This window comes from Pholcus phalangioides, unplaced genomic scaffold, assembly GCF_987345545.1.
Source record: "Pholcus phalangioides strain wild (caught in Gottingen) unplaced genomic scaffold, Ppha-v1.0 ptg000001l_1, whole genome shotgun sequence".
In the NCBI taxonomy this organism is placed as follows: Eukaryota; Metazoa; Arthropoda; class Arachnida; order Araneae; family Pholcidae; genus Pholcus; species Pholcus phalangioides.
Genome location: NW_028301594.1, coordinates 20,061,420 through 20,089,389, shown reverse-complemented (window position 1 = coordinate 20,089,389; position 27,970 = coordinate 20,061,420). Strand labels below are relative to the sequence as shown.

At 37.6% G+C, this 27,970-nt stretch overlaps 2 protein-coding genes across 2 annotated transcripts in view; one reads left to right on the top strand and one right to left on the bottom strand.

The window, feature by feature from the left end:
- LOC149090038 (F-box only protein 31-like) overlaps nt 1-439 on the bottom strand; it is a 33,045-nt gene extending 32,606 nt beyond the window's left edge. Inside the window, exon 1 of the mRNA XM_089232017.1 lies at nt 106-439. Within this exon, the coding sequence (XP_089088143.1) occupies nt 106-439 (334 nt within the window). The remainder of the gene's footprint in view (nt 1-105) is intronic.
- On the top strand, nt 387-26,984 carry LOC149090037 (magnesium-dependent phosphatase 1-like). Its single transcript, XM_089232018.1, has 6 exons — nt 387-453; nt 16,180-16,240; nt 16,476-16,586; nt 19,679-19,786; nt 21,803-21,888; nt 26,306-26,984. Exons 1-6 carry the CDS (start codon nt 402-404, stop codon nt 26,389-26,391), a joined length of 504 nt encoding a protein of 167 aa, XP_089088144.1. The 5' UTR covers nt 387-401; the 3' UTR covers nt 26,392-26,984.
- Nucleotides 26,985-27,970: the final 986 nt, after the last annotated feature.

Here is a 27,970-nt window from a genome sequence, read left to right as displayed (position 1 = left end):
TGAAACAGACTTAAATATTACGGTTAAAAATAAAAACGTGAACAAGAAACGGTATTAGGGGGCCATTTAAATATAGTTGAAAAAAAAAACGTAAACAAAACGAACCTTGTTGACACCTATGCATCCAAATGTACTCGATCTGGCTGGCGTCGTAGAATATCTTGCAAACTTCGGACATGGAAACATGGTCTTTGGCGGACAGGAAAGTGAAGATCTTAGCGATCACCTCGACTGGAAGATCGGTGACTTTCAACATGGTGCTGCTGGTGGTGATCGCCTCCTTCGTGATCGTCGTCGCGTTGTTGTTGATGTTGTTGTTGCTGTGGGCGCGGTGGTGGTGAGGAGGGTGGTGAGAGCGGAGCAGCGACAGCTTCGTCTTTACCGATGGCAACAGCTCAAAGATGGCCGACAGCGTGTCCTGCACCAAACCGAAGCTCATCGTTTTCGATTTAGGTAAGTGCCGGAAACTCTTGAATATAATTTCGCTGTTGCGTCCCTCGATCACCTAAACACAGGAGACACGACTTGTCATTACGAATTGTATACTCAGCCGTTCGCGATTTTCAATGAAAACGTGTACGCCACTGTCTTTTCTCCTCCCCTTCCCTCGTCTGTCGTGAATGTTTACATCCAGTTGTGTGTTTGAATAAGTTTTTTCTTTCCCCCCCCCCTCACCGCGTCGTTCTTTTCCCCCGTCTTCACACTTTTAGCGGGTAAAATAAATATTTTCTTTCAATCCCGAAACCCACTTGAATATTATCGGCGACCCACTCAAAAAATATTAACAATAACAATTCTAACACATGAACGAGTTTTACGACTGGGGGAGGGGGGGGGGGGCATAATAAATCCGCCTGTGCCCAGAGATCCAGGTCAGTGAGTGACCTAAATTAAAGAATTTGCAAACATGTGAATCATAGGCGGAGATAGACTTGGAAGTCTGGGGGGGGAGGCACGGTCATTATTGCTGGCGGGGGAAAAATGATGATGATGTCGATTCATCTATACATATATGCATTAGATTAGAACTCCTTAATACATCTATACAGCTCTATATGAAGGCGTCTTACATTAGATCAGTCGACTTCACCTTTGATGCTGGGGGGGGGGGGGCGTATGTCCGCCCATGATGTGAATGACCAATAGAAGGCGAGGGGGATACCCGACCAGAGTGGGTGAACAGAAGAGTGCTTTGGTCACCCACCACATAGAGCTTATGCAAGCATGTTAATGGCCGCAAGAGTGACCTCAAGAGTTTGTGAGCATGGGAGTGACCAAAAGAGTATACACAAGCATAGGAGTGACCAAAAGAGTATACACACGCATGGGAGTAACAAAAAGAGTGTTATCGTGTGAGTTACCATAAGAGTGATGTATAGAGTGTGTTATCGTGTGAGTTACCATAAGAGTGATGTATAGAGTGTGTTATCGTGTGAGTTACCATAAGAGTGATCTATAGAGTGCGTGTTAGCATAAGAGTGACCTAGAGCGTGTGCAAAGATGTGAATGACCAAAAGAGTTACCTAAAGCATGTGCAAGGATGTGAATGACCATAAGAGTGACCAGAAAATATGTTAGCATCGGAGTGACCTAAGGAGTATACACAAGCATGTGAGCAGGGTAGATGGTTGGTCATCCGGAAAAAGCACGAATTTTGGCGTCCCTTGTAATGTAAGGGGAGGTTAAAGGGTGAAATTTTCACCTCACAAGTCCGAGGCACCAGAAATACCTGTGCACCCCTACCCCCCCCTCCGTCTCTGCCCTACATATCAGTGACCACAAACTATTGACTCAGAGATAGAGGCTTATTGAACAGGGGCAGGGCCCAGCGGGTTATAGTAAAGGGCGTCAGATTCGGGGGATGGGCCGCCCAGAAAATTAGACTGGAATGGGAGGAATTGGCGGCAGAGAACCATAACTCCGCCTTTGTACTCGTGATTATGAAACGTGTACGCCACTAGTTTCCCCCCCCCCCTCTCATTTCTCGTAAATGTTTACATTCAGTTGTGTAATGAATAAGTAACCCAAATTTGCCCCCCACCCGCACTCACCCTACCGCCTTTCCTCCATCGTCGCTCCGTTGGCGGATAAAATAAATATTATTATTCGCAGCTTATCGGAAATCCACTTAAATGTTGGACACCAAAAAAAAAAAAAAGCAGTGATGTACAACATAAGACGTGTTTTTTTTCCAGTTGCGTAAACAAAATGCGAATGTTTATTTCGTGGCGGATTAATTCAATGTCGTTTAAATGCTGAAGATGGCAAGTGTTTTTTTTTTTTTCAGTGAAACAAATCTTCTGGAAGTTAATAAGGTCACTAGGTTAGGCTACCCACGTATTTAATACTACAGAAAGAATGATAATGTATGAAGGGCGCCGACACCTTGTGAATTTCTTCCGGTAGATTTTTCCGCTGATCAGGTGGGGCCCCCAAAATTTGATATTGCAAAATAAGCAAGACCCAATCACGGGGAGCGGCACCAAATACTTCTTTGCTCGCAAGTGTGGATGCCCGGGGGGGGGGGGGTGCAACTAAGGGGAGCAGGCGGGTCCGATGTCCCAGGCGTTGAACCAGAAGGGGCGCCGAATTCACCCATTAACTGCTCTCTCACATGCAAGGGGCGCCAAAATTCCAGCTTACCCCGGGTGACAAAGTATCTAGTTGAGCCCCTGGGGGAAAGGGGAGATCGCCCCTCACAAGAACCAAATAATACCGTATAGAGAGAATTTATCCCGTATAATACGGGATGATTAGATTCTCTTGTCACATCGCCCTGGTTCACGACCTCCTATATAACCGTTAATCATGACCCTCCCCCACACATCCTGGAGTAAGGCCCTTAGGCTGGGATCTTTCGCGGGCCCCCTCGTCAGACTTCTCACGGGCCCTTCTATAGTTCATGTATCGCGTGGAAAAACAAAAAATTATGAGAATTATCCCGGGACCCAGGGCTAGAGCCCTGTCAGCCCCGGCCTTGTGGGGGCCATGCCATTAATAATGATAATAATTAGGTTATATAGGAGGTCGTGCCTGGATCCGCCTGCCTTCACTCCATTCGCAGCTGAAGATGCCTGCCTTTGCTCTAGTCGCAGCTAAAGACATCTACCCAGGGCCGTCTTAAGAGCGTCGTGCCCCCCCCCCCCCCCGGGCAAAATGATTTTTTGAGAGGCCCTACGTGGCAGATTCTAGAATATCTCAACCTGATTTCATTATGATTAGGCTCCTTCCTTCTCTTGAGCCCCCACCCGGGCCGTACCCGAATGGGCCCGCCCCCTCCATGCGTTAAGACGGCATTGTATCTGCCTCGGCTTCATCCGCAGCTAGATGCCTGCCTTCTCGAAATTTAGCTGATTTCATATATATATACGTAGCGTAATTCTTCACACTTTTTATTAACAAGATTTTAGAGTTTTTTTTTTTTAATTTTGAAAAAAAAAACCAAATATTTTTGGGAGGAATGGGGGGGGGGGTCTTGTTGGACGTCGCAGGCCACCACTAGGTGGCTACGTGCGACCAACGAGTTTGACACCCGTGCTTTAGGGGTTTAATTTTTAGGGAAGTATAAAGGTCTTCTTTATACCTCCTTGAAAAGCCTTTTTTATAAGTACCTTAATTATAATATAATTTATATTATAACTTTACTTGAAAAGAAATATTTTATACCTCTGACAAGGGTTTGATGCTTCAAGTTGAAATCGGGGCTCCAGCTCTTACTGGAGGATACGCTATACTACGGATACGTTGTGTAAAATTTTTGTTGTCTAGACACGGTAATGAATTTCATTTTTCAGCAGACAGAGTGGTAATAAAAACAGCTCTTTTTTAATAAACCCTGGTGTATTTCCAGATCATCTACGTTATCTTTATTACTCACTTTCGTCTGTTCTCACTAGACAATCGTCGGAATGAATTCAGATTAGTGAGTCTCTGTTATTTAGGGAAAATTTTTATAATAATTTTGCGAATGATTAGATAAAGGGGGAAAAACCGATAATTTATGGCTATGGTGAGCAGAATTTTATCTGGAAAATTCCAATATATTTATGAGCTCTTATCGTTATTTTGTTGTGTATTCAACGTTGTGTCATTAGCTAATTACAGTCCGTCTCAAAAGTTTAGACACGATAGATTTTTAACTGCGACATGGATACCGTTTCAAATTTTGATTTTTCTTTCTTTTTTGCCTGTGATCAGAATGCAGAAATCTACTTTAAACTTCGGTCTTTGTCGAGGAAAATAAGTTTTGGATTTTTTAAACTGATAATTTAAAAAAATAGCTGTCTTACAAGTTTAGAAAAACTTCCGATTATATGCAAAGCGTCTATATGGTGTATCAGAGACGTGATAGTATAAATGTGGAAAGCTATCGGCATGCCCCCCCCCCTCATCCTGGAGTAGGGCCCTAGGCTGGGATTTTTTTGCGCCCCCCCCCCCCCACCGACAGACTTTCACGGGCCCCTTTATGGTGGATTCATAGCGTGAAAAAACAAAAAATAATGAAAATCATCCCGGGCCTCGGGGCTGGAGCCTTGCCAGCTCATCTCTTGCTCATCGCTATCGGATTGGTTTTCATTGAAAAAAAGAAAAAAGTGCCGAAGTAGTCGTATATTTTGTACAATGAAATCCTTCGAGTACTTCATTTGAAAGCAAAAAGAAAGGCTGTAAAAGGCATTGCAATTGCTTTGAGCAGTTAGAAATGAAGTGTCTGACGTGTATTAATCCAACGTGTATCCCAAAAGCCAAAACCTGGTTGTGGTAGGCAACGCAGTACAAGTTTCCGCTAAAACAAAAAACCGTTGTAAGATTGGTTTCAACGCAAAAAATGACCTTGCATGAAATTATGGAAGATCCTGGAGTGAAAATTTCAACAGACACATAGACAGATCATAGAAGCTTGTATTTGATTCAGAAAAGAGTGGTTAGGAAATCGCGTCACAAGGAAGCACCAAAGAGAGATGGAGAAAAGAGACTGAAATGGGCACGAAATCATGTTTTATGGAGACAAACAGCTCGGTATCATATTTAATATTGGTAAAAAAAAGAAAAGAGAAATGGAACTCGCATATTCACGATAGATGTTTTCAGCAGACATTAAAGTAGATCTTCGGCCGGTATTACACTGTAAAATTTTGATAAAATCCCTTTTATATAACTTGAAAAAAGCAGCCAATAAGGTTATTGGCTACATTCTAGAAAATGCAAACGGTGACCTTATTGGCTGCATTTTTAAAGTTTTATAAAAGGGATTTTATCAAAATTTTACAGTGTAATACCGGCCTTCGATAGTGGTATGGGCAGCATTTACTTCAAATGGTCAGGCTTCCTTAACTTTTGAAATCGCTCGTCAAAACTCTGATACTTAAAGGAGATCCTCAAGAACAATTTGCTACCGATTGCAGAAGATTTAGGAGGATCAAACTTATGACGTGTCTATTCAAATATCTGCTTCTACCAAAAAAACTCGTTAATCGCGAAAATGTGTTGGTTTTAGACTTGCCATCGACGAGTCTTTACGGAAATGTATGGGACATACGATAAGTGTGTTTGCAAATGAAATACAGTATTTTTCCGATTGTTGATGACTTGAAGAGCACTATCGAGGAAGCGTGGTACAGTTTTGATGTTGAAATCGTACAGAATTTAATTAGATCCATGAAGAATAGTGTGATTGAGGGTTTTTATAGAAAAAAAAAATTAAAAATCTTGTTAGCCTGTAATTAAAAGCCTGTAATTTTTTTGTAAATCTGAATTTTTCCTAAAACTTTTGAGACAGCCAGTTTTTTGTATTTTCGATACTATAAATATTCTAAATGTTCTTTCGTAGATATTTTTTTTCTATAAATGTAGAAATGCTTCAGGTATTATCAATTATAAGGTGTTTATTTTACTGGCCGTATTTTCGTTGTTATTTTAACAAAAGTGCATTATCTAAACTTTTGTAACGTACTGTACGTATGTAAGTTGCCCAATTTTATCGTTATCCAATAGCCAATTCCTTAATTCTTTTTTTTTTGGTAAACTTGCTATGACAAAAAAAAAAATCACAGTACCAATGTCTCATCTCATCCCCCCCCCCCCCACACACACACACCTTGCTCGTCGATTGCTAAAAATTCGTTCGAAAATTTTCAGCCAGGAAAGTCCGAACAAATTTAACTGCAGTAGACGCTTGCTTGAGTCCGACACATATCAGACATCAGCGTGTACCGCACGGATGTAAGAAAATGCTTAAAAATAGGGGGAAAGATGACCAAATCTATTGTTATATCACTTTGGTCCCCCCTCCGAACGAAATTTCTGGCTACGGGCCTGGTGTACCGGATTACCGAAATTTAATTGAAAAGTTAATTGATCCTAAAGTGGTCTGAAAGTTGAACTGGGACAAAGACAGATAGATAGCGGACCTGGTGAGATGGAACCTACCGAAGCTTTAGGAAAACAAGTACCGTATTTTGTGTTTTATCACGCATTCTGAAGTAGATACTTCCCACTTTTTTACTGAGTGTAAGTAGGTCATTAAACATATTGTTGCATATACGTATAATGTGACTGTGTTATCGATTCGACTACGTTGGTTGGTGATCTATTTTCTTAGAAGTTTCTTAGAAAGAGGGGGTAGGTTTCTAATTGGGAATTACATTTCGACAGGTAATGTAAAATTTTTGCTTCATTTCCTGGAGACAGCATGCAGTGAAACAGGTAGGCCTACACGTGTTAAGCTCTGACCCATTTTCGCGGGCCTTGACTTTGCAGATTCGATCCCTCTCTATTACCACCGAGAAGTGTAGTAGATAGATCTTCACAAAATTTAGCAGAAGAAAAATTTTGGCAGGGTCGTAACTAATTTCCATGTCGAAGTAAGGGGCTGACCATTTGCTTGCAGGGACCGCTGAGCTGATTAACTTCAAAGGGTAAGATGTTAATTAATGATAGCTGATCAGCTTGAGATTCTCACTACGTGGCTACAGCCCCCCCCCCTCCACGACGAGAATAAATTTCTTCAAATTTAAGTGGCATTAGTACCACTCTCAAAATTATCCTCGGCTTACTAGATACGTAAAGCGATAGTACGCTTAAAGTAATATTTATCCACTATTTCTAAAAAAATAGAGTCTAGTCCACATCCTTTGTGCCTTAAAAAGACGAACAGAAAAAAAATAACGGATAGGGTTTTGTTGACTCCATTGCCTCGCAAATATTTATGTTAGATAACTGGAATTTACGTCACTGGCTATTGAGGTTCACCGACTTTTTAAAGCGAAGGATCCGGTCCGAACATTACAGAAAAGGTTTCATTGAAAGTGGTTTCGCTTGGGAAGTTTCTTAGAACCACCCAGTCCGCTAGTTCCAAACTCTCATTTTAATTTTTCGCTTTCCGAAGGTAACATATTTGCATGCATTAATCAAGGGATATATCCAGTAGCTACCACAGCCCCAGTAAATTTGATGAATATAAACCAAAAAGGGAAAAATACTCCTTCGCAATATTTAGGTTTTTACCGCCCTCCGCAATATTCATCACATTAACAATAATTGGCAGTTTATTACAATAAAAAAACGTAAATTTTCACATTTCAAAACAAAAACCCAAGGAAAACGTTAGTTTCGCATTGGTTGTTGTGATAAAAAATGCTTGTGCCGTGAAGCCTCCCTTATGCGACTTTCAAGAGGACGGGTCGAAACGTCGTGTAAATGCTTAAGTCGCATAACAGAGACTTAAAAAAAATGAGCCCCCCCCCCCCATCAGACATACAAAATATTATAAAATTCAATGTGTTTCGTTGCGTCTCCAACAGCCAGCAAGCAAAGCGCCACAACGAAAGAAAATTCAACTGGAAACAACAAAGAACTGATACAGTACGGGTATGCATCTTATACATATTTGGAGGTAACAGACCTGTTACCTCCAAATATGGACTTTCCCACCCTCTGGAGATATGCTGAAAACTTGGAAGGAAACATTCAAACAATTAAAACCCGTTTCTTCGGGGCTCTCCGCGTCTGCGTAATTTTAGAAAATAAACAATGAACTAATGTCATATAACTCACTTGAGTGTCCAGTCTAAATTGTCATCAGATTGCTTAGTGACTATTTTAGTAAATGCCATCAATCGTCTTAAAATTTATGACTTTTGTGATGGCAATATGCAAGAACAACTGTTGCAACAGCTTTTTCACCGTCTACAGGAATTACGCGCATTTGATGGATATAAATGACGTTTTTTTTGTTTTGTTTTTTTAAATTGGAGCTCCAGTTGAATTATCGATGTTTCCAATTTGCGGTGAATAAATGAATTATTTTAACATTAAAACGTATAGGAACCGATTGCGAACGAAGCCAAAAGTCGTATAAATGCTGAAGTTGTATAACTGAGTGACGTATAAACGAGTCTCCATTGAAAATGTTAAACTTATAGAAGTAAATTATCATTGTAGACAAGTTAATTTAAAAATGAACTAATATAAATTAGTTTAAATGAATCAATGAATTAATTTTTTTTCCTGCAGGAGGCCTGCACCCTCCTCCTCTAGTAATGCTAGTGTACTTCCCAGGGTCCTGTATACACCCCTGCATTGCGTTATCGGCTACGTCAAAATTTCAGTATTAATCTACGTAACCCTGCGGTGTACGCCTAAGATAGTTATTGAAACTCTGTTGACACGAATACGGACTGACTTAATTTGCTATTGTCATTAGTAATGACTCATTACTACTTTCCGGGAACACACTTGTTTGAGCTTTTTTGGCGCACCGTTTTAAAATCACCGGGCTAAGTGAGACTGCAATTAAATTGCAATTTCAGGAAATCTTTGACGCGCAGTTATGTGATTATCATAGGAGAAAAAAAAAAATCTCACGAGAATTTCGAACGTTATTTCGAAGTCACAACGTAACTCAAATAAAGAACAGACTGACCTCTCTTTTCTTCAAGACTTTCACGGATTATTGGGCTGATTCCGTCTATTTCTTCATCGTCGTTTATACACAAGTCCACAATGATGTCTTCTTTGTTGGGAAGACCCTGCTGATATAATAGAGATCTCGTAATAGGTCCTTTAACTTTCTTTTCCTTTGAACACGTGCTCACCAAATTAGAGGAAAGGAGCTTCGACCTTGCCTTTGTTTGTTTTTCTTTTTTTTTTACTGAAAAACCTCCTGGTACATAATCGAGTTTTATTGTTTTTCTTTATTCGCCCTTGTGTGACTGTTTCAATTACTTTTACCTTTCTCCGTTTTTTCGCTTCATTTGTATTTCTTGCGTTATTTTTTAAAAGAAAAGTCTTTGACCGTTTGTTTTTCTGCGAAGTCTCGATAGATGGCGGTTCGTACCTCCAGCTGATTTTATTTCTTTCTTTTTTTGGCTTTTAAATGGTGAGTATGATGCAATCGCTGTCTCAGGAGCTGAAAACAAACCTGTTCGTTGCATCTTTCTTTGTTTTGGTGTATACGGGGAAAAATAAATACGAAAGAATCAATTGGAATATATTTTTCTGCTTTGAATGAAGACATGAAACCTTAAAACTTTTCCTTGCACACCTTAGAATTTCGCAATATTTTCCTTTGAACTTTTTTCTTCGCTGCAGTGGATCATGGCTAATAATAGGGACTTCTTATTTGGGAATCGTCTCAAAATTCTGTGTGGTCTTGCACGTGCTGGCTGCGTGTGTGTGTCTCTTAGAGAACATGACAATTTTTCTGGTGTTCTACCGCCGAAGATCGTGCCAGTTAGAGATCCCCAAGACTAGGGGGCATGTAGCCCCTGGTTGGTCTGGCGCTCAACATCAACTGACTCACTGTCACAGAATGTGACTATCCACATTTTCTTTTAAATTTATTTTTTAGTATTTCAGAAGAATGATTTTCTTCAACTTATTTTTCTGAACTGTACTGTTGATAAAGAGAAACATTTTGTGGACCGACCCCTTAGAAACCTCTTGCGAGATCCCCTTAACAGGGACGTCTTATCATCATTTGGCCTTCAAGTAAAGATTAGCTCTTTGAGCTCATTTATCAGACCGGAAAAGCATCATAAATTCCTATTTAGAATCTTGTATTAATTTTTCCTTTCTCAAACGTTTTGGTCTTATTAATTTGAAGACTTCCCCAAGCCGTGCCCGTCTGGAGCCATGCTTTCGTACGCATTAGTTCATTAACGAAAGTAATGAGAGAATAATTCTGAAATTTATGAAAATTCAGAATTTATGAGAGAAATTATTCCAGAATTGGGGTGTGAAAGAAATAGTTTCAGAATTTTCCATTTGGGGGGGAACTTTGGCTCAGGCTGTGTTGGCCCACCTGTTGAGAAGCTTCACTAATTTTAAAAAATAAAAATTTTATTTATCAAGCATTTGTAAAAGAATTGTGTGCGTGTTTTCTCAAACTAAAAATAGACAGATGGGTCGTGAAGTTGATAGCGTTGCTGGTTTTGGGTCGTGGCTGAAGAACTCCTGATATACGGTATACAGGGTGTCCTGTAAGTGCTAATTCGGCCTATATCTCATCAACCGTTTGTCGTAGAGGTGTGGTTCTAATTTAAATTTAATACTCAAAATGTGTTCAAAAATTAACCTGTGCCGGTTTTGAGAGTGAAAATACAGTGTGTCACAACAGTGAGAGCAACAGACCCACAAACAGTACAAATGTAATTCAATCATAACACATCACTTCTGAAATATAGATGGCAGCACTGAAATATCAAACACAACACTACATACGCACTCAGACTGTTAGGTACATACACAGTTACACTTCCAGCACAACTCACTAGGTAGTAAATCGTCCATAGATGGTGATAGACCTGAGTTGTGCTCGGTTTGAAAGAAAGAGTGTCACAAAATAAAAATTTAAACGGTCCCCTTGCCCTTACAATTAGAAAGTTGTTGCCCTGTCTGTTCTTAACCCAGCGAAAAAAAAATTCCATGTTTGTAACTGTAATATTCACTGAGATATATTTTAATTAGAAAACGGAGGAAAGTTGGGAAATAACAGCAAAAACTAACTTCTGAATTGCCAATATTGCAGTTAAAAACATAGGATCTCTTTTGTTGGACTCAGAAAATACAAGGCAACAGCTTTCTTATTGGAAGTTGAGAGTTCAAGAAAACCGTATAAAAATCTAGATTTTTTTTATTTTCCAACTTTAAACTCTCAAAACTGGTACAGGGCGATTTTTGAGCATTTTTCCAAATTGAAACCATGCCTCTATGACAAACGGTTGATGAGATAAAGGCATTACAAGACACCCTGTATAAATCGATTGACAATACATCAAACTTTGTTTATGTATAAAAAAGACGAAAAAAAAACTTACTTTCAGAAACCGTGGTTGTTTTTTTTCCTTCTTCTTTGGAATATCTGTCAACAGAATCAGAGAGACTAGAATCCTAATTCTATTGCAGTATTTTTTGTTGCGGAGAGAGCTACTGCTTCCTCAGCTGTTGCTCTTCCACAAATGCACTCGCTCAAGGTTTCGGCACTGGTTAGAGAGGGAGAGAGAGAGAGAGAACGTGAGAATTTGTTTTTCTTTTCTCCCGTGTTCCGATTTCGTGTCAAACAAACTTTTCACTGCTGATAAAAAGCGCGAGTGTGTGTCATCTTTTTGTGCTTATCGCTAAAGACCTCTTTTTCCGCACATTCGATAGACAAAAAAAATATATGTTCATCCGGCCTTGAAATTGTTATTCATCCGTTTTGATTGGATTCCGTTTCTGAAACTGATTCCACATTACTTCGATGGTGCAAGTAATCACCATCTGGTCTGTGATCATTGTTATTTATTATAATACTATAATTGTGAGGGGCCATTCAAGTATTACGTCAGCAGATTTTTGACACCCCGTCAGCCAGCAAAATTTCGCCAGCATCTTAGAATATTTCATATCTTCAAAAAGGGTGGTTGATGACGTAAACAACCTTCAAACCCTCCTTGTCATCAAAAGTCAGCAAATCCGAAACCACCCTTGATGATAACGTAATACTTGAATGACCCCTGAAGAATTAGATTTTTTTTTTTTTCTGTCTCTCCGAGGAAAACCAGTTACCAATAATGAGAATTGGATCTGAAGATTGTTAGTTATCGGACGGACCGAATCTTTTTTGAGCGTATTATACAGAAGGTCGAGCTGGATGAAGTGATATTACGCATTCGTCGCGCGTATTATTTAAAGGTTCCTGCTTATAATCTCGGACAATTTAAATGTGTGTTAGGGAAGGCCGTGTTCCGTTCATTAGAGTGATAATTATTATTGTATGTCCCACATTTCCACGTTCATGATTGCATTATAACTATTCAATTTCTTTGAAGAATGTTGCGACGACTGTAATTTGAGTCGTTTCTGTTTTTCCAACGTGAATCGTCGTCCGGTATTATTTTACGAACATCCCAGATATATGCGTAAAATTGGCGTAATTTTTTAAATAATGTTTGAAAGTTCTTCGGTTTGCCACCAAGATTAGTTTTCCGTAGTTTCTCCCAACTTCGAGGCACGAATGCGAGCCGATCTCCCCGTTATAAACAGAGTGCAATAGGTCTGCGAATCGGTACAAATATTCAACCATTACGCTTCTCACTCACTCCGCTTCTGAAATATAGATGGTAGCACTGAAAAATCGCACAACGCTAAATACGCACTCAGACTATTAGGTATACACACACACTAAGACTGCGCTCATAGTGGAGCGGAGTGGTACGAGGTCCAAGAATTGTGACTAAGAAAGAAAAAATGCATAGGAATGAAGGAAAAGATGTTCGCACATAGTACACATAGTAATAGAAGAGGATAGACAAAATAATGTAATCGGAGAGGTTCTGAAATCTAGAGTGTGATGATGATCCCTCCGCAGAAGAGAGGAGAGATAAAAAATGGTGAAAGGGACCAACCAGCAGATCGGGGTGAAAACAAACGTGTTTGTTCTATTCCCGCACCTCGTTGAGTGGCCTCTTTCTGTCTTTCAGCTCGCTTCTGGAGTAGGCATGGTATAGAACAAAACAATACAATTTGTTTCGTCGTTAGTTTTTATTATGCACTCCAGTACCTCTTGGGCGCCTCACTATGTGCACGGCCGGCACAACTCACTAGATAGCAAATCGTCCATGGCGATAGACCTGAGTTGTGCTTGATTTGAAAGAAAAGGAAAGAGAGGTTCGTTTCCACACAATGGGTGTTGATAGTGGGATTTGAAAGTGTACCCTGCTGCACTTCTGCAGAAGTCTTTACCTCGCGAAAACAGGTGGCAGCTGGTGTTCAAATACGCTCGTGCGTTTTGTTGTTGTGAACAACATTTGTTTTGTATAGGCCCGTGGTTACCAACGTGGGGCGGCAATTTGATTTTTTAAGAGTGGTAATTTGATAATGTTTTATAATGGTTCTTTTAATTAAGTCATTGAAACCTCTTTGTATTGGCCAACTGACGGAAACGCTAGCACAGATACAAATTTTGTAGAAAAGATTGAAAAAAAGAATCTATAATAAAGAAAACCCGAATTATCAGAATTTTTCAAAGATGTAATTTTAGAATTGATGAGAGAAATAATATCACAATTATGAAAGAAATTCTTCCGGAATTGGTGAAAAAAGCATTTCACAATCCATGACAATTCATAATAAAAAATTTCAGAAGTTTTGAAGATTAATAATGTTTGTATAAAAAATTCAGCAATAATTAAAATACATGTTCAATGAAAAAATAATTTCAAATATGAATTTTTTCATTCATATTTAAAGAAAAAATTGAGAGCGGGCTACATGATGCTTCTTATCCTCCCCGCTTGTCTCTCAAGTGGGGGGGGGGGATATCAGGATTTTACAAGATGCTTTGGTGGAGTATAGCGATAAAAAAAAGGTTGGGAGCCGCTGATGGTATAGCCATTGTTGTGGAAAATGATTATTGTTAACGTGGGGAAAGTTAGCGCGTGCACCGAAAATGTTCGTTAGCCGAGGCAGAAAAATCATGAAAAAAAATCTTAATTACGAAGGTTTTTTAACAACTGGCTGTTGCGAAGATATTCCCCGCAGGGGCAGTTGAATTTTCTCTCTTTCCAAAATATATCTTCGCAACAGCCAGTTGTTAAACCTTCGTATGGTAGCGGAGAGTGACGTCATCCTTGTATAAATCTTAATTAGCCAACAAACTCGTAAACCGAGGCGTTTATTAGCCGAGGTATTACTGTATAAGAACATATTACATTATAGATCATGTAATATGACACTCCCTTGTAATGTTGAAGGAGAGGTTTGAGAATAAAATTTGCGCTCCCTCTGGTCCAGCGCCTGGGGCACAAGACCCACCTGCGGCCCTGTTATAGATCAGCCTCGTCGTCAACGCTGGGGTGGGGGCGAATCTAGAGCTCACTGTCAGGAGAGGTGATTTTTTCCACAATGCCCCGCATTGCCCGAAACAATCGCGAATTTCTGCTTCGATTTTTTTTTTTTAAATGCCACGTGTTTTTCCGTTTTTTAGTCGAAGTTTTCTTGAATTTGTTATTTAATCAAACACATTGATACAAGTAATTTTCAACGGGTTTATTGAATGTAATATTACCATATTCACATTTCGCTTATGGGGGTGGGGGGGGGGGGATCTCATTTTCATGTGTGCAGCAGTTATTATAAACAAACACAAAATGAAGGTAAATAAAAAGGTTTATGAATGGGGAACGTTGCCAACTGGTAAAGTTAGCCCTTAAATTTGGAATTGATGTTCTGAAAGGATTGAAGGTGGGGTTCTGGTTTTCGAAATTTCACTCACCCAACTCCTGCAGACTTTGAAGAGTTTCTGCAAATGGTTGAAAGCAAAATCTCGAAAGAAAAGAGATTTAGAGAGAAACCATACCACCGCTTATCTCAGGTTGAAATGTATGAAAGTGACAAAAAATCAATGACATCTTGGGGAATATTTATCCACATTTACACATTGTTTTGATTGTCTGCCAAATAAAAATTTTAATCCTCACAATCTCTTACCTCAATTATTACTTTACCACCATCAAAGCTCCACAGAAGGTCATTTCTTCACATTTTCATGATCTACTTGGTGTCAGAATAAGTTTTTTCCTAAGCTCTTTCCTCTGGGATACCAACAACGGATGGACGATGATTTTTCATATTTTGATTCCAGAACTAATCATACTATTTTTATTCTTTTTTGATGAGTCTTTGTGAAATCAGACTGAATGAACGCCAGAACTTTGCCACTGGACTTATCCCGTTAACGAGATCTCTTCCAGCCCAGCTTCATGGCAGAGTCTGGAACACTTTATTTTGTGTCAAAAAAAAGAAAAAAAAAACATACAACCTTTTACAACATATTTTCCCCGGACAATTGGGTACTGTCGCGATTAACAAATTTTATGGTGATTACAGACGAGATGGGATTAGGAGTTGGAGAAGTTTCTGGGTTTAGTTAAGATGAATGTACACATATTAGGATGGAGGTATGTTTTAAAAGTAATTGAGCCCCCCCCCCCCCCATGTGAAATCAGACTGTATAGAGTATCTGCAAAGTATCAAATTTCCAAGTTGCCCTGTCCAAAATCTCTTTCTCCATGTCAAAAACGAGACATGCCCCTGGCTGTCTGAACCAAATCTGTAACTAGAGATAGCTTGCTCTCGCTGACTCAATCGCAAGGTCACTGAGTCAATCACTTCTGAAATATAGATGGCAGCACTGAAAAATCAAAACATAACACTACACACACACACAGTCACACTTCCGGCACAGATCACTAGGTAGTAAATCGCCCATAGATAGTGATAGACCTGAGTTGTGCTCTGTTTGAAAGAAAGTCAATCACTAGGTAGCTTATTCTATCACTCACTCAGTGGGTTGTTTATTCATTTCATAGGTTACTCAAAATATCAGTCACTCGTAATGTTGCTCTCTATGTCACTCTTTCACTAATCTGATCACTCACTTGATCTCTAAGTTGCTCATTTACTCCCTAGGTCACTTTTACTCACTCATGTTGTCATTCACTCACTAGGTTGTCCACTCTGTTATACACTCAATCACCTCGTTGCTGACTCACTTACTCTGCCACACATAAACCAAAATGAGATTGATGGCTCCAAAAATTTATTATCTTTTGTAAATTAGTGAATTATTATGTCAAAATTAATGATTTAGAACCTTTAAATTATGAATTTATTGTTTACTGTTTCAATTTTTTTGTACAGATTATACTTTATGGCCTTATTGGGTAGATACGCACCTCCATCAGCCATTCAAGAGAAGAGAGTGAGCATATGTAGCTTTTTTTCTTATTTGAAACATTTACAATTAGATAAACATCTGGAATTGAAGTTTCGAGAAAAACAAACTGGTTTTTTCCCCCATCGGTGCACAAATACTTAATATCTAACTGATTTCAAAACTATATTTCTATAGGTTATATTAAATGGCGTTAAGATTTTAAAAAAATGTTTAGTCATTACAGTTGATGCATTGTTTTGCTTTCTTTCTTTTCCAACAGTGATGGTACTGTTGTTGATGGTATGCAAGAAGAAGTCAAGTGCTTCCGTGAAGTACCAAGAATCTTGGAAAAACTCAATAAAGATGGTTATATTTTAGGAATCGCATCGAGGTTTGTATATCAGCTATTTCATCAGTAAGCAATACAGGTGATATGAATAATTATTGTACAAAACATAGTGTATGGTAATATGGTGCAGTTGACACTTGTTATAACAACTCTTTCATTATAACAACAATTACGACAGGTCCAAAAAATTTTCCCCATTTCTGTTATGTTATTTTGTATCCAATTTAACGACTAGTCAGTACCGTTTTAACTCATGGGCGCACCTGGGTACCTCAAGAGGAGAGGGGCCTCAAAAAAAAACAACAAGTGGTTGAATTTTTTGAGAATTTTCAGGGAAGGGCCTGAGAAAAATCACTAGGCACAGGGGCTCATGATGCTCTTAAGACGGCCCTGCGACCAGCAAATGCTATTCAATCCATGAGACTCAGCTCGACCTCCCGTTTTTTTTGTTTTTTTAAATTTATTTTTTGCAAAAAAAGAAAAAAAAGGCAAAATCCATTGTTAAATGTGTTTAACCTTGACCTGTGATTCTTGAAAAAGAAAAGGGGGAAAGTGTCACTTCTACAGAAAACTCAGTAGTTAAGTAATGCTTCACTGGAAATAGGACGAAGCATAGCAAGGTGCGAATCAACTGGATAATGTTGATGTTCTCCCCCTCCCTGCTTACCATTCTTTTTTATTTTCTCTCATGGTGACTCACTCCCTTTTCTGGTTAATTTAATTTTCCATAACTTTACTTGATTTCTCATATGTTAGAATATACATGTAACTGAACCTATGTTTTCATTCTGAAAATTATTAATTTGACACGGTTGTCCTAAATAAATGCACTCTATCTTACTGTATTCCCCAAGCATTAGCCTGCATATGTGGAGACATCAAGGAAGAGCCGCATGCCAGAAAATTTGAATCATAGATTCTGTATAATTCTTAAATATCTTTGCTATAAAAATATATTGAATTGGCTGAATGCATACTGCGATCCTTATTAAATCTCTTTTCTCTCCATGCCAGGAATGGAGCAGCACCCGACTTTCAAAAGTCTGGTGTCCCTCGAGTTAGGCAGCATGCTGGCTAATGTGATGGAATTGGTAGATCTCAAATTTAAAGTTTTGGCTGAAGTTGACTAGAAATTGATGTCAAAAACCTAAATAGCCAAATCATTGAATATTCCAAACAGTATAGTCACATGCTGTTTGGAACATAATTTATTTAAGTAAAATGCAAATTACATCAGATAGATAACAGCGCCTACAATACCATAACACGGCGTGGATGCCATGGCAACAACTTTCCTTCTTAAACACTTTCAACTTTTCTGCCCACGAGAGCGAATCTCGGGTGCCACCTATATTTACGGGGGTGGTTGGCCCTGACTGTTATATATATAACAGCAAGTTCACCATAATTACAAACTATGATTTAGTCATGAAAGCAGAAGAGTTGGGGTTTGCTCTTTCTTCACGCTGTCGGTCACGAGAAGGGCTGCCTGGCAGTAGAGTGGTTAGGGGAACTAGCTTCTGACTGTGCAGGTCTGGGTTCGAAACCCGGTTCAGGCATGGATGTCTACTAACACTAACAAATTCTCTGCACATATCATACTGATCTCTTAGGAATACCTGTACATTATAAAAAAAATAGTTGGAAAAAAGTGTAGAGGCTAAATTTTATTTTATTATTTTTGGATACGTTTGATACAACAACCTTCCAATATAACATCCTTTTTCCACAGAATGAAGGGGAAGGGTCGTTATGAGTGTTGAAAGATGATTTTAGAAAAAGTATCAATACACACAACTCTCCATTAATGCTGATGGTTTGAAATTTTTCCTGATTCTAGAAGATTTCAGTCTGCCTATAACCTTCAAATCAAGGCTGTAGCGAGGTGGGGGAGACTTAGTGGTCTGGTCCCCCTCAAAAAAAATGTGAGAAAATGACTGAAAAAAGGAAAAAAGATGGCCAAATCTATTGTTCTATTACTTTGGTTCCTCCCTCCCTCGAACAAAATTTCTGGCCATGGGCCTGCTTCAAATGGCATGTGATCGCCTTTTGATATGGAGTGAACAAAATTCACTGCCTATATCCCTGGATAAAACATTCATATTAAACATAGGGATCAACAATCCTGACTGCCGATATTTTCTAAATAGTTGTGCAATAAACGCAATAGCCGCATGCTCTGACTTAAACATCGATATAGACCTGAGCCTTTCAATGTCCAGCTATATAAGACAAATTGTGAGTAAAAGTAACTCCGCTGCTTACATGATAAGAAGGTGCTATTCAAAGTGCGACTCTGATGTGTGACTTCAACACTTTTGTTAGACTGATTCTCGAGCATGCATCACCAGTGTGGAGCCCTTATTTGATTGGTGACATCAAACAAATTGAAAAAATCCAAAAGTGTTTCATGAAGTGCCTGCCTAGTCTCTGCCATTCCCTAGAACTTCCTCCCAATGACTTGAGACTGTGGTATAAAATTTTCTATGGTCAAACATATACATAGACTCTTTCATCATACATAAAGCTCATGAACTCTGGCACCAGAACTCACCAGCTGTGCATACATATTCCATTTGCAAGGAACCTATTACAGTATTCATTTTTAATGTCGAGCTGGCAGAGTGTGGAATAGACTTCCATCCGATCTCATTTGCACACTGATGTATGCGTTATTTTGTAAAAGATCAAGTTTTGACATCTTGAGTTTCTTGATCAGATACCCATTTTAATTTAATGCTCCCCATGCATGTTCACTTTTCTTTTTATTTTTATCGTGCTTTTTCCTTTTTTTTTCTTCCCTGCAATATAAGTGTGATTAGCCTTTTGTGGATGATTAAGTACATTAATTTGCGTAGTGCAAGCAATAGCCACCTGGCTGAAGAACGTGTGTACCCTTGGTCTAATTTAAAATGTGAATGAAAAGTTCAAAATATGTAATTCATCAATTCATCATGTTCGTCACTATTCGGTTTTTATTTTCCTCACTGTATACATTACTCGTTTTGTGTTTATTAGCTTTCTTTTCAGGGTGGGGAAGGATATTAACTACTCGACTCCACTTCTACAAATCATCAGAAACTTTTCTTGTTTTTATAACAGCAGACATTAAAATTGTATTTGTTCACTTTTAGAACTGCGACTCCAGCTAAGGCGGAGGAACTTTTGAAAGCTCTAGATTGGAACAAGTACTTCAAATACAAAGAAATATACCCTGGGCAAAAAATTACTCACTTCCAGAGGTATATATATATTTTTTACTTTTTCTTACATCATCGATACTAGAATATTGCTTGTTAACAGGGCCGCAACTAAGGTAGGGCAGAGGGATCTGGTGCCTCTTGCTCTAGACCAGGAAGGGAATAGAGTTTACCCTTTTTCCTTTCAAAATAATGAAAGTGTGGGGCACTAAAACTGGCACTGACCCCAGACGATGGAATAAATTTCCATTTCTAGTTGTGGCCCCGCTTGGTAAAACTAAAAACTGGGAACTAGTTTCAAATGTATATATATAACTGTATTAGCAATTGTCCAAGTGATTTCTGTCTTTTTTTTACTTTGCATTTGAGGTGTTTCAAATTCTATCTATTGTGCATATTTCAAGTTCCATTCTCAAATATTTTGATTAATTATAATTCGGCCATTTTTGTCACACCACTGTCATTTTCTGCACACAAGGACTAGTCAGAGTGTGACCTATGAGTTATTGCCTATTACGGACAGCAGCCGCTTTTTTATAATCACTGAGGGGTTGAAGCTCTAACTCCTATGTGTAGGACTCCCTGCAGTAGCAATGTTTTTCTGTGGTCATGTCCCCATTTCTGTTGTATCCTTGTGTCAAGAAAGTTTTTGACAAGGACAAACTGGGTATCAAACTCATGATACCTCTTAAACATCCTTTGATACTTTTGTTGAGTATCTTATTAACCTGGGCTACCGATGAGATTTCAAATATCTTTTTGGTAATCTAAAAACTTTTTTTCATGCATAACGGCAATGATTTATTTTAAAAAGAGTAAACTTTTCAAAAAGTAATCAAACCATTAAATGGTTTAAGTAAGGTGATATAATTTTGGTTATGTGGAACAGAACAAATTTAAGCACTTACAGTGAAACACCTATAAGACAATATTCAAGAGGTGCGAGATATGTACTATTTTAAAGGAATTGTAATTATAGATAGAATCTATTATAACTATGGAAAGTGCATTGGTACTAGAAAGTAATAATGGTGTTATCGTTAATGGTTAAATCGTTATAATGGTGATTGATGTTATAAGAGAGTAATCGTTGAACAGTCGAACTTGGTTAATTCGAAGTCCAAAGTAAGTGGAAAAAAATTTGAATTATCCAATTAATCTGTGTCGGATCCGTAAAATGACTACAAATTGCAACTAAATCATGAACATTTGCATTTGATAATAATCATCAATTATTAAAATTTACTCATCAGTTACGAAACTTTCTGAAATTTCAATAATTTATCATTTTTGATCCTTGGCTGCTGCTGCATTATTCTACTGTTCTGGAATCAGCATCACTACAGAATTCCTTGACCATGTTCAAAGCCTGATTTACGGAAATAGTTCATGGTCATCTGTTATGGAACTGTTTCCCAAATTGTTCTTATGCTATCAAAGAAATATACTTTCATTAACACATTACAAACTGAACATTCCGATACTTTCCATACTCTTAATGACGACAAAAAGATGATTTGGAATGTTACACCTTTGATATATAGGTTGAAAACCATAATCGTAGTAGTTGGTACACAGTCTCAATGCATTCTAACTATACAATGTTAAAATGGACATTAAATTATCAAAAGAAGAAGAGTGGAAAAAAACTGAATTTTTTCAAACTTTTATTTCGTCTTTAAAAATTTGTTGTTCAACAACTTGATCGAGAAAAGAAAAGTGTGGCTTCTTGTAGGAATTTTTCCAAACTAAACTTGCTCACACAAATAAAACATGATGTTTTCCTCCTTAAATTTGAAAATTCAAACAAATTTCAAATTAAACAAGAAATTTTATCGTTAATTTAGATAGGAAACTCTCGAGCAGAGTTCACAAAAATTCAAATTAACCAAGTTCTACTGTATAGGATTTTCCCTCCGTATACTTTTTGTTTTGCAACTTTAACTACATGCTTGTTAATTTCACTGCATCTATAGGCCTATTTGTTTTTATTAATCAAAATAACGTAATCAAATTTGGTGCATTTTCTCTTCTTTTTTTTTCACATTGGAAATTTAGGATAAAAGAAAATTCTGGTGTTGAGTTTTCCGAAATGTTGTTCCTTGATGATGAGCATCGAAACATCGTTGACCTGAAAAAACTTGGTAAGGATTGAATATTTTAAAAATAATAAAATATATAATTTAACTTGTCTAAATTAAATGCCCTTGTACCACTGAGCACAAAGGAATGAGAACATGCTTTGATCAATAAATATTTCCTTTTGCCACCTGATGCTCAAAGATCGAGGGGGAAGCAAAAACTGTGGCATCATACAGGGTGTCCCACAGAACTCTTACAACCAAAATTAGAGAAGTGATGATGTGGGTCAAGACAAACAATTTGTTCAATGGAGCATGGGGGTTGCAACCCACTTTTTTGATGAATCACTCCCCCAAATCAGAGATTGTTAAAATATGGCAACATTTCTTACAGAATATATGCTCAACCTGTGGCCTGTAAACTCAGACTTTATTTCGTAAACATGAACTAAGCACTCAGCATATTACTAGATTCCTTAAGTGACCTGTGGAACATTTACAAATGAATTAAGTGACCAGGGGCACTGCTGTAGATCACTTAAGTGATTCATGGAATATTCTTACTTCACTTAAGTGACCCAAAGCACATTTCCAGATCACCTAATTTGCCCGTGACAGATTTAAAAATCACTAGTGATCCATATTTGTTATGGACATCTTTTTCTCAGCCACTTCGCTGGGCATTTTGCCTGTTGTATTTGTATTTGCAGCACATTATCAGATCAACAGTGATTTGCGGCACATTTACAAATAAAATTTAAGTGTGTATGTGTGTGACCTGGGACATGTTTAGATTACTTAAGAGGCTTGTGACACATTCTTACCTTACTTAAGTGATCCACTGCACATTTCCAGATCACCTAATTTATCCACGGTACACTCTCAGACCATTTAAGTGACCCGCAGCACATTTATAGATCACACATTTTCAAACCAATGAAGTGGTCCACACTCTTCAAAAGATTGAGCACCAATCACACACAATTACAGAAGAATAAATATTGTCCCCTTTCTTCTCTCTAACAGTATCGTGCGCGTGAGGGATATATGCTAGTAGAGTAACTTTGTCTAAACTTGATACAGAAACTCTTCCTTTCTCGGTTTTGTCCTACTTTTTTTACCAAATCCTATCAACAGAATTTATTTAATTAAGCAGTAAATTATCAATATATTGCCAAGTATTACAAATGATTGATTCTGCCAAAGCAGAAATTGTGTGGTTTTAAGGTTATTTAGGAGGTGTGTATGTGGATCATTTGGCTTATTAATTTCCCATTTGCTTAGTTTGAGGGTTCAACAGGTAGAGTAGTCTTCAAAAACTTCAGTCTGGATTGAAAAAATAATTTTTTATTTACTACCTCATGGTCTTGGACAGTAACTAACATTCACCATTCAAAATTGTGGTGCACATTTTTTTATGTGCATGTAAAACAACAGTTTGCATAACAAAGCAGTTGGATACATAGGCCTATTCTAAGTTTGGTGATTTTGATGCTAATCAATATCTTTCAGTTGTGTTCTGTATTTTTAGGGCATGCGGAAGCATAAACAATGTTTACAATGCTCAGCAAAGAGCTAGAAATGAAAGTGCTTCATTTGTTAAAAATGATTACACAGGTATTGATCAATAAAATGTAAAGCCCTCTAAAAATAAGAATGGACAGTGCAGTAAAACCACCCGGTTCACCTTGACTTATTTAACATCAGACCTTATAATTTACACATTTTGCGCTGTGCTTTTTGAAAGTTATCTGGAAGGAGTGTCATTTTTAAAAAACTCATATGTCAAAATAGCTTAATATCACTTTGCAAATGCATTTCATATTTAAAATTCTACAGTCAGCATTCTAGTTTTATGCTTATTTTATGGAAATATTTAATTAAAACATCTATAGTATTTCAATGTTTATTGGTCGGCACAATGTGTTTGAAAAACAGGAATTAACCAAATTTTTGCAAGTTTCATAAAGAAGCTCTTCGCCCGTTTTGTTAGAACAAAACGACCCAGAATTCGTCACAAGGAGGTCACTGCATGTCGAGTTCCACTCGCACCTGACCCAATCAAACATTCAAAATAGGTGTGTGTGCATGTAATTTATATTATATTTCAAAACTAGTTATCACAATTGACTAGGAATCAGTGGTTTACGTTTCTACTACTGTTCCTATTCCAAGTCTACACGTTTGAAGTCTGACTTTTGGGAGAAATCAGGCACGACTAATTTTAATAACAGCATAAATCTGATGTAGCTGTCTTTAGCTTCATGTACAAACATTTTGATTGAGACATCCGTAACAAGTTAGGCACATCTCTTGACTGCCTGAGTGTGAGAAATACATGTGGGAAGACAACTACAAAGGATTGTGTGTGTGTCTACTTCATTTCAATGGCCACTCCCTCTCCTTCATATTTTTCAGCATATAGATGGTGTAATGAATCAATGAACGCCAGCGATCTGCCAGAAAAGTACGTCTGGAAATTTTTTTTTTAGGGATTCTTTTAATTATGCCAAGATTATGTTGTCTATGGGGGGGGGGGGGGAGGGGGTACCCTACCCCATCCTACTTTTTAGTCCTGCATTTTCTAATTTTTTTGAGTGGGAGCCCTGTTGATTGTTTTCAGCAATAAACTGCATGATATCTATAGCAGACTCTAATTTCTCTGTTCATATCTAGCTAGTCATTCTAAAGGGCATATTTTATTTGAAAAAGACAATTTAAAAAGAAAAAAAAAATCACTTTTATCCTTAAAGTGATAAAATCCAGGTGTTCTTAACATACAGGTCATGACCCAAACTTGGGTTGCAAATGGGTTGTACAAATTCACTTACAATTCAGTTTCTGTGCATTTGTTGCAGGGTTGAAGATACGGTCATATTTTTTGCAAAATGCGAAAGAAAATCTTAGAGCACGAAAGAAGTAGTAGTCACTTTTGCAAAAATGCATACAGGAGGTACGAAACGAGTAGACATCCATCCATTATTAACATTTTACTAAAGATTTTTCACTAAAGGAATTTTAAATCTAGCTTAAACCCTGATTTGTTGCATGGCTGATTTCAGGGGTGTCTTAATGATTTCTGTGCCCCCCCCCCTCGAGCTATGACCATATACAGTACTTTGTGGGGTACGCCCATCCTTCGGGAATGCTTCAATATCTCTCTGAGATGGGAAGGAGGGTGTCTGGTCTTTAAAGGTGAAAACATTTTGTGGGAGAAATCTACTTCTTTTCTCTGACTCCCAGGAAATCCTCATATCTTGTAAAAAAAATCCCTACTTTTTTTTGGGGGGGAGGGAGGGAAATTATTTGCTAAAAAAATATCATTTATTTCATTTTTGATCTCTGAAATGACATCATAACCATAATGTAAACTGCCATCATTGCATCAAATCACGAGAAAATTTCCTTTTCATGGGAGGAAAAATATAAAATTTGTTGGAGAGCCCCTACAATTCAGTCTTTTGACATCAAGAATTGTATCTGCTCTGACAATAAGTCCAGTTTGGGTCCGATTGTGATTTTTTTTTGTTGGTGTGATTTGATTTGAGAGTAGTAATGATAGGTAATTTAACCTATTGCTAGGCAATGTCACATTTTTTACAAAAAAAAAAAAATAGGGAAAAAATCCCTACAACTACACTTTTATTAATGAAAAATCCCAATGTAGTGTAGGGATTTTTTATGCGCTCTTCTTTCAGAGCTGTGCCACCAAACTTATCCTGTTGCTGAGATCTCCAGTCCAGCTGATCATGAAATACATGCTCAGTGACAGAGGTCTTATAGTCTCAAACATTTAAGAAGCATGCACTGTATTTCCCCGCATTAGCCAGCAGTTCTCAACCTTTTTTGACTTGTGGAGCCCTTTTTAGTAAAAAAATTCTATGGCGGAGCCCCATTTCTTAATTATTCATCGAAGTTACTGATTTATTTTTACTATTTAAAAATGCAATTATTTTTTAATATTTCACTGTTTTTTTTATTTTCCTCAAGCGTCCGCGGAACCCCAGTTGAGAACCGCTGCTCTAGGGATACCAACTTTTGAATGTGAATAATCACAACCTGCATTCAGCTAATTCAATCAATTTTTAAAATATATAGGTATTTAATAATTCGTGGCCGGTTGGTTATGTTGGAAATAATCATATTTTTCAACATGTCTGACATTCTGAGCACAAATTCTTAACTAGCTTTATTCTAAAAATTGATTTCAATTAGTTGAATGCATACTGAGATCTTTATTGAACCTGGCTTTTTCTGAAAAATGGACCAGACCCTAACATTTAAATGCTGGTATCCCTAGAGTTTTACAGCATGCTGGCTAATGCAGAGGGAATACAGCAGCAGTGTTTCAAGGTTTTGTAAAATGAAACCACACATCGGTTTCACTATTTATTATTGAATCCTAATGATGTAACAATGATCACAACCACCCCTATTATTATCAATTTTTTGTTGTCTAATAAAATTGTTTTCTATGTAGGTGTTACAAGCTTCTTAGTTTTAGATGGAGTAAATAGCAGTGCCATGGAGAAAGCCTTCAAGCAATACAGCAAAGAACATTCTTGATATCAAACCACTATTAGCACGATTTTCCAGTTCATTCAATGTGTTTATGAAACCAGGGGAAAGAGTTTAGCGAGATAAAAATATATTTTACGCATTCATTAGATTTCATAAATTATTGTCAACGAATGCATCAACTTCTAGTTAATTTTTAAAATGAGTGTACATATTGTGATATAAGTGTTCATATTTTTAATCTTGTGTGAATGTGATAATTTCCTTGCAACAATAAATTATTTATAGTATACATACATATGTTTAAAAACAAAATTATTACTTGAGCACAAAATACTTGTTTCAATCTAATAGATTTGATAAAATTGTTCAATAATAATAAGTCGATGTGGCATTTCTATTGCTTTGAGTTTTGAAATGGAAGAGGGGGGGGGGGAAGGGTTGTAAATTTTTTTTGTCTACGGCTTAGTTCTTAGTGTAGTTATTCATTCAGGGTGATTATAATTAGAGTTCCCATACTTAGAGTAGTTTTTTCTAAAAAACTACTGATCTGAATACAGCAAGATTTTCAGGATATATTAATGAGACGATGGGAGAAAGATTTATGCAATAAAATATAGTTCAAGTTTTTATCACCAGGTGAACAAGAGTGGTGCTTTTCATTGAATTTTCCCTTTTTCCATGGTCTATATAACACTTGTGTAAACAGTTCCGATGGAATAATTCCAGAATGGGTGCTTCATAGGTGTAAGTAGTTTGTTTATTACTGAGAGAAAGACACTGCTCAATGCAATTCCTTAGAATTTTTATATCATGGCGTACTCATACTTTAATCAACATAAAAATATCAAAAATTGATGCATGATATAGAAAGATAAGATGTGCATATTCTAATTTAAAATTTCAAAAGTTTTCGAGCTGGAATTTTGATGAAATCAAGCACAATAATTAAAAAAAACGTTCATGACTATTATGAGGGAAGAAAATGGAGCTGAGCTCTAGTTTTGGAAAAAACTCTTTATTTAAAAAATATTATATGCAATTAGCAAAAGCTCCATGTGTTGTGAAACAAATACAAATGTTCAATATTGTGACTGCAGATGAGTTAGATATTACTAAACACGAAAAAGTTGAGTATTTGCTCATGCATAAGCAACAAAGTATCGTGTAACCACTTCTTCATTTACCAAGTTTTCAATTAATGAGCATAAATTAAGGTTTTCCAATTACAGGGTTCCCAGCAAAATCTGCTTGATCATTTCCCTGACTCTCCCTGACCAAATTCGCGTACACTGACACACACATATATAAGTTTAAACAATCTAATATCACTAAATCAGTGATTCCCAACGTGGGCGTTAACATGGTTCCAGGGGGTGGTTCCAGTGGCGTTAACATGGTTTCTTTTACAATGTTCCAGGGGGCGTTAGAAGCTACAGGTATAACATAGGATCCTATGGGTTAGATTGCGTTGTAGGCGATAGGAGAAAAAAATTTCTGAAGGGGGGTAAGATGGGACAAAAAAGTTAGGAAACTATGCTCTAAATTATAGTCGACCCCCTCCCCTGTATTTGTGGGGGTTACATTCTGGGGGTGGGGAAAATATGGGAAATTGCAAATAACTGAA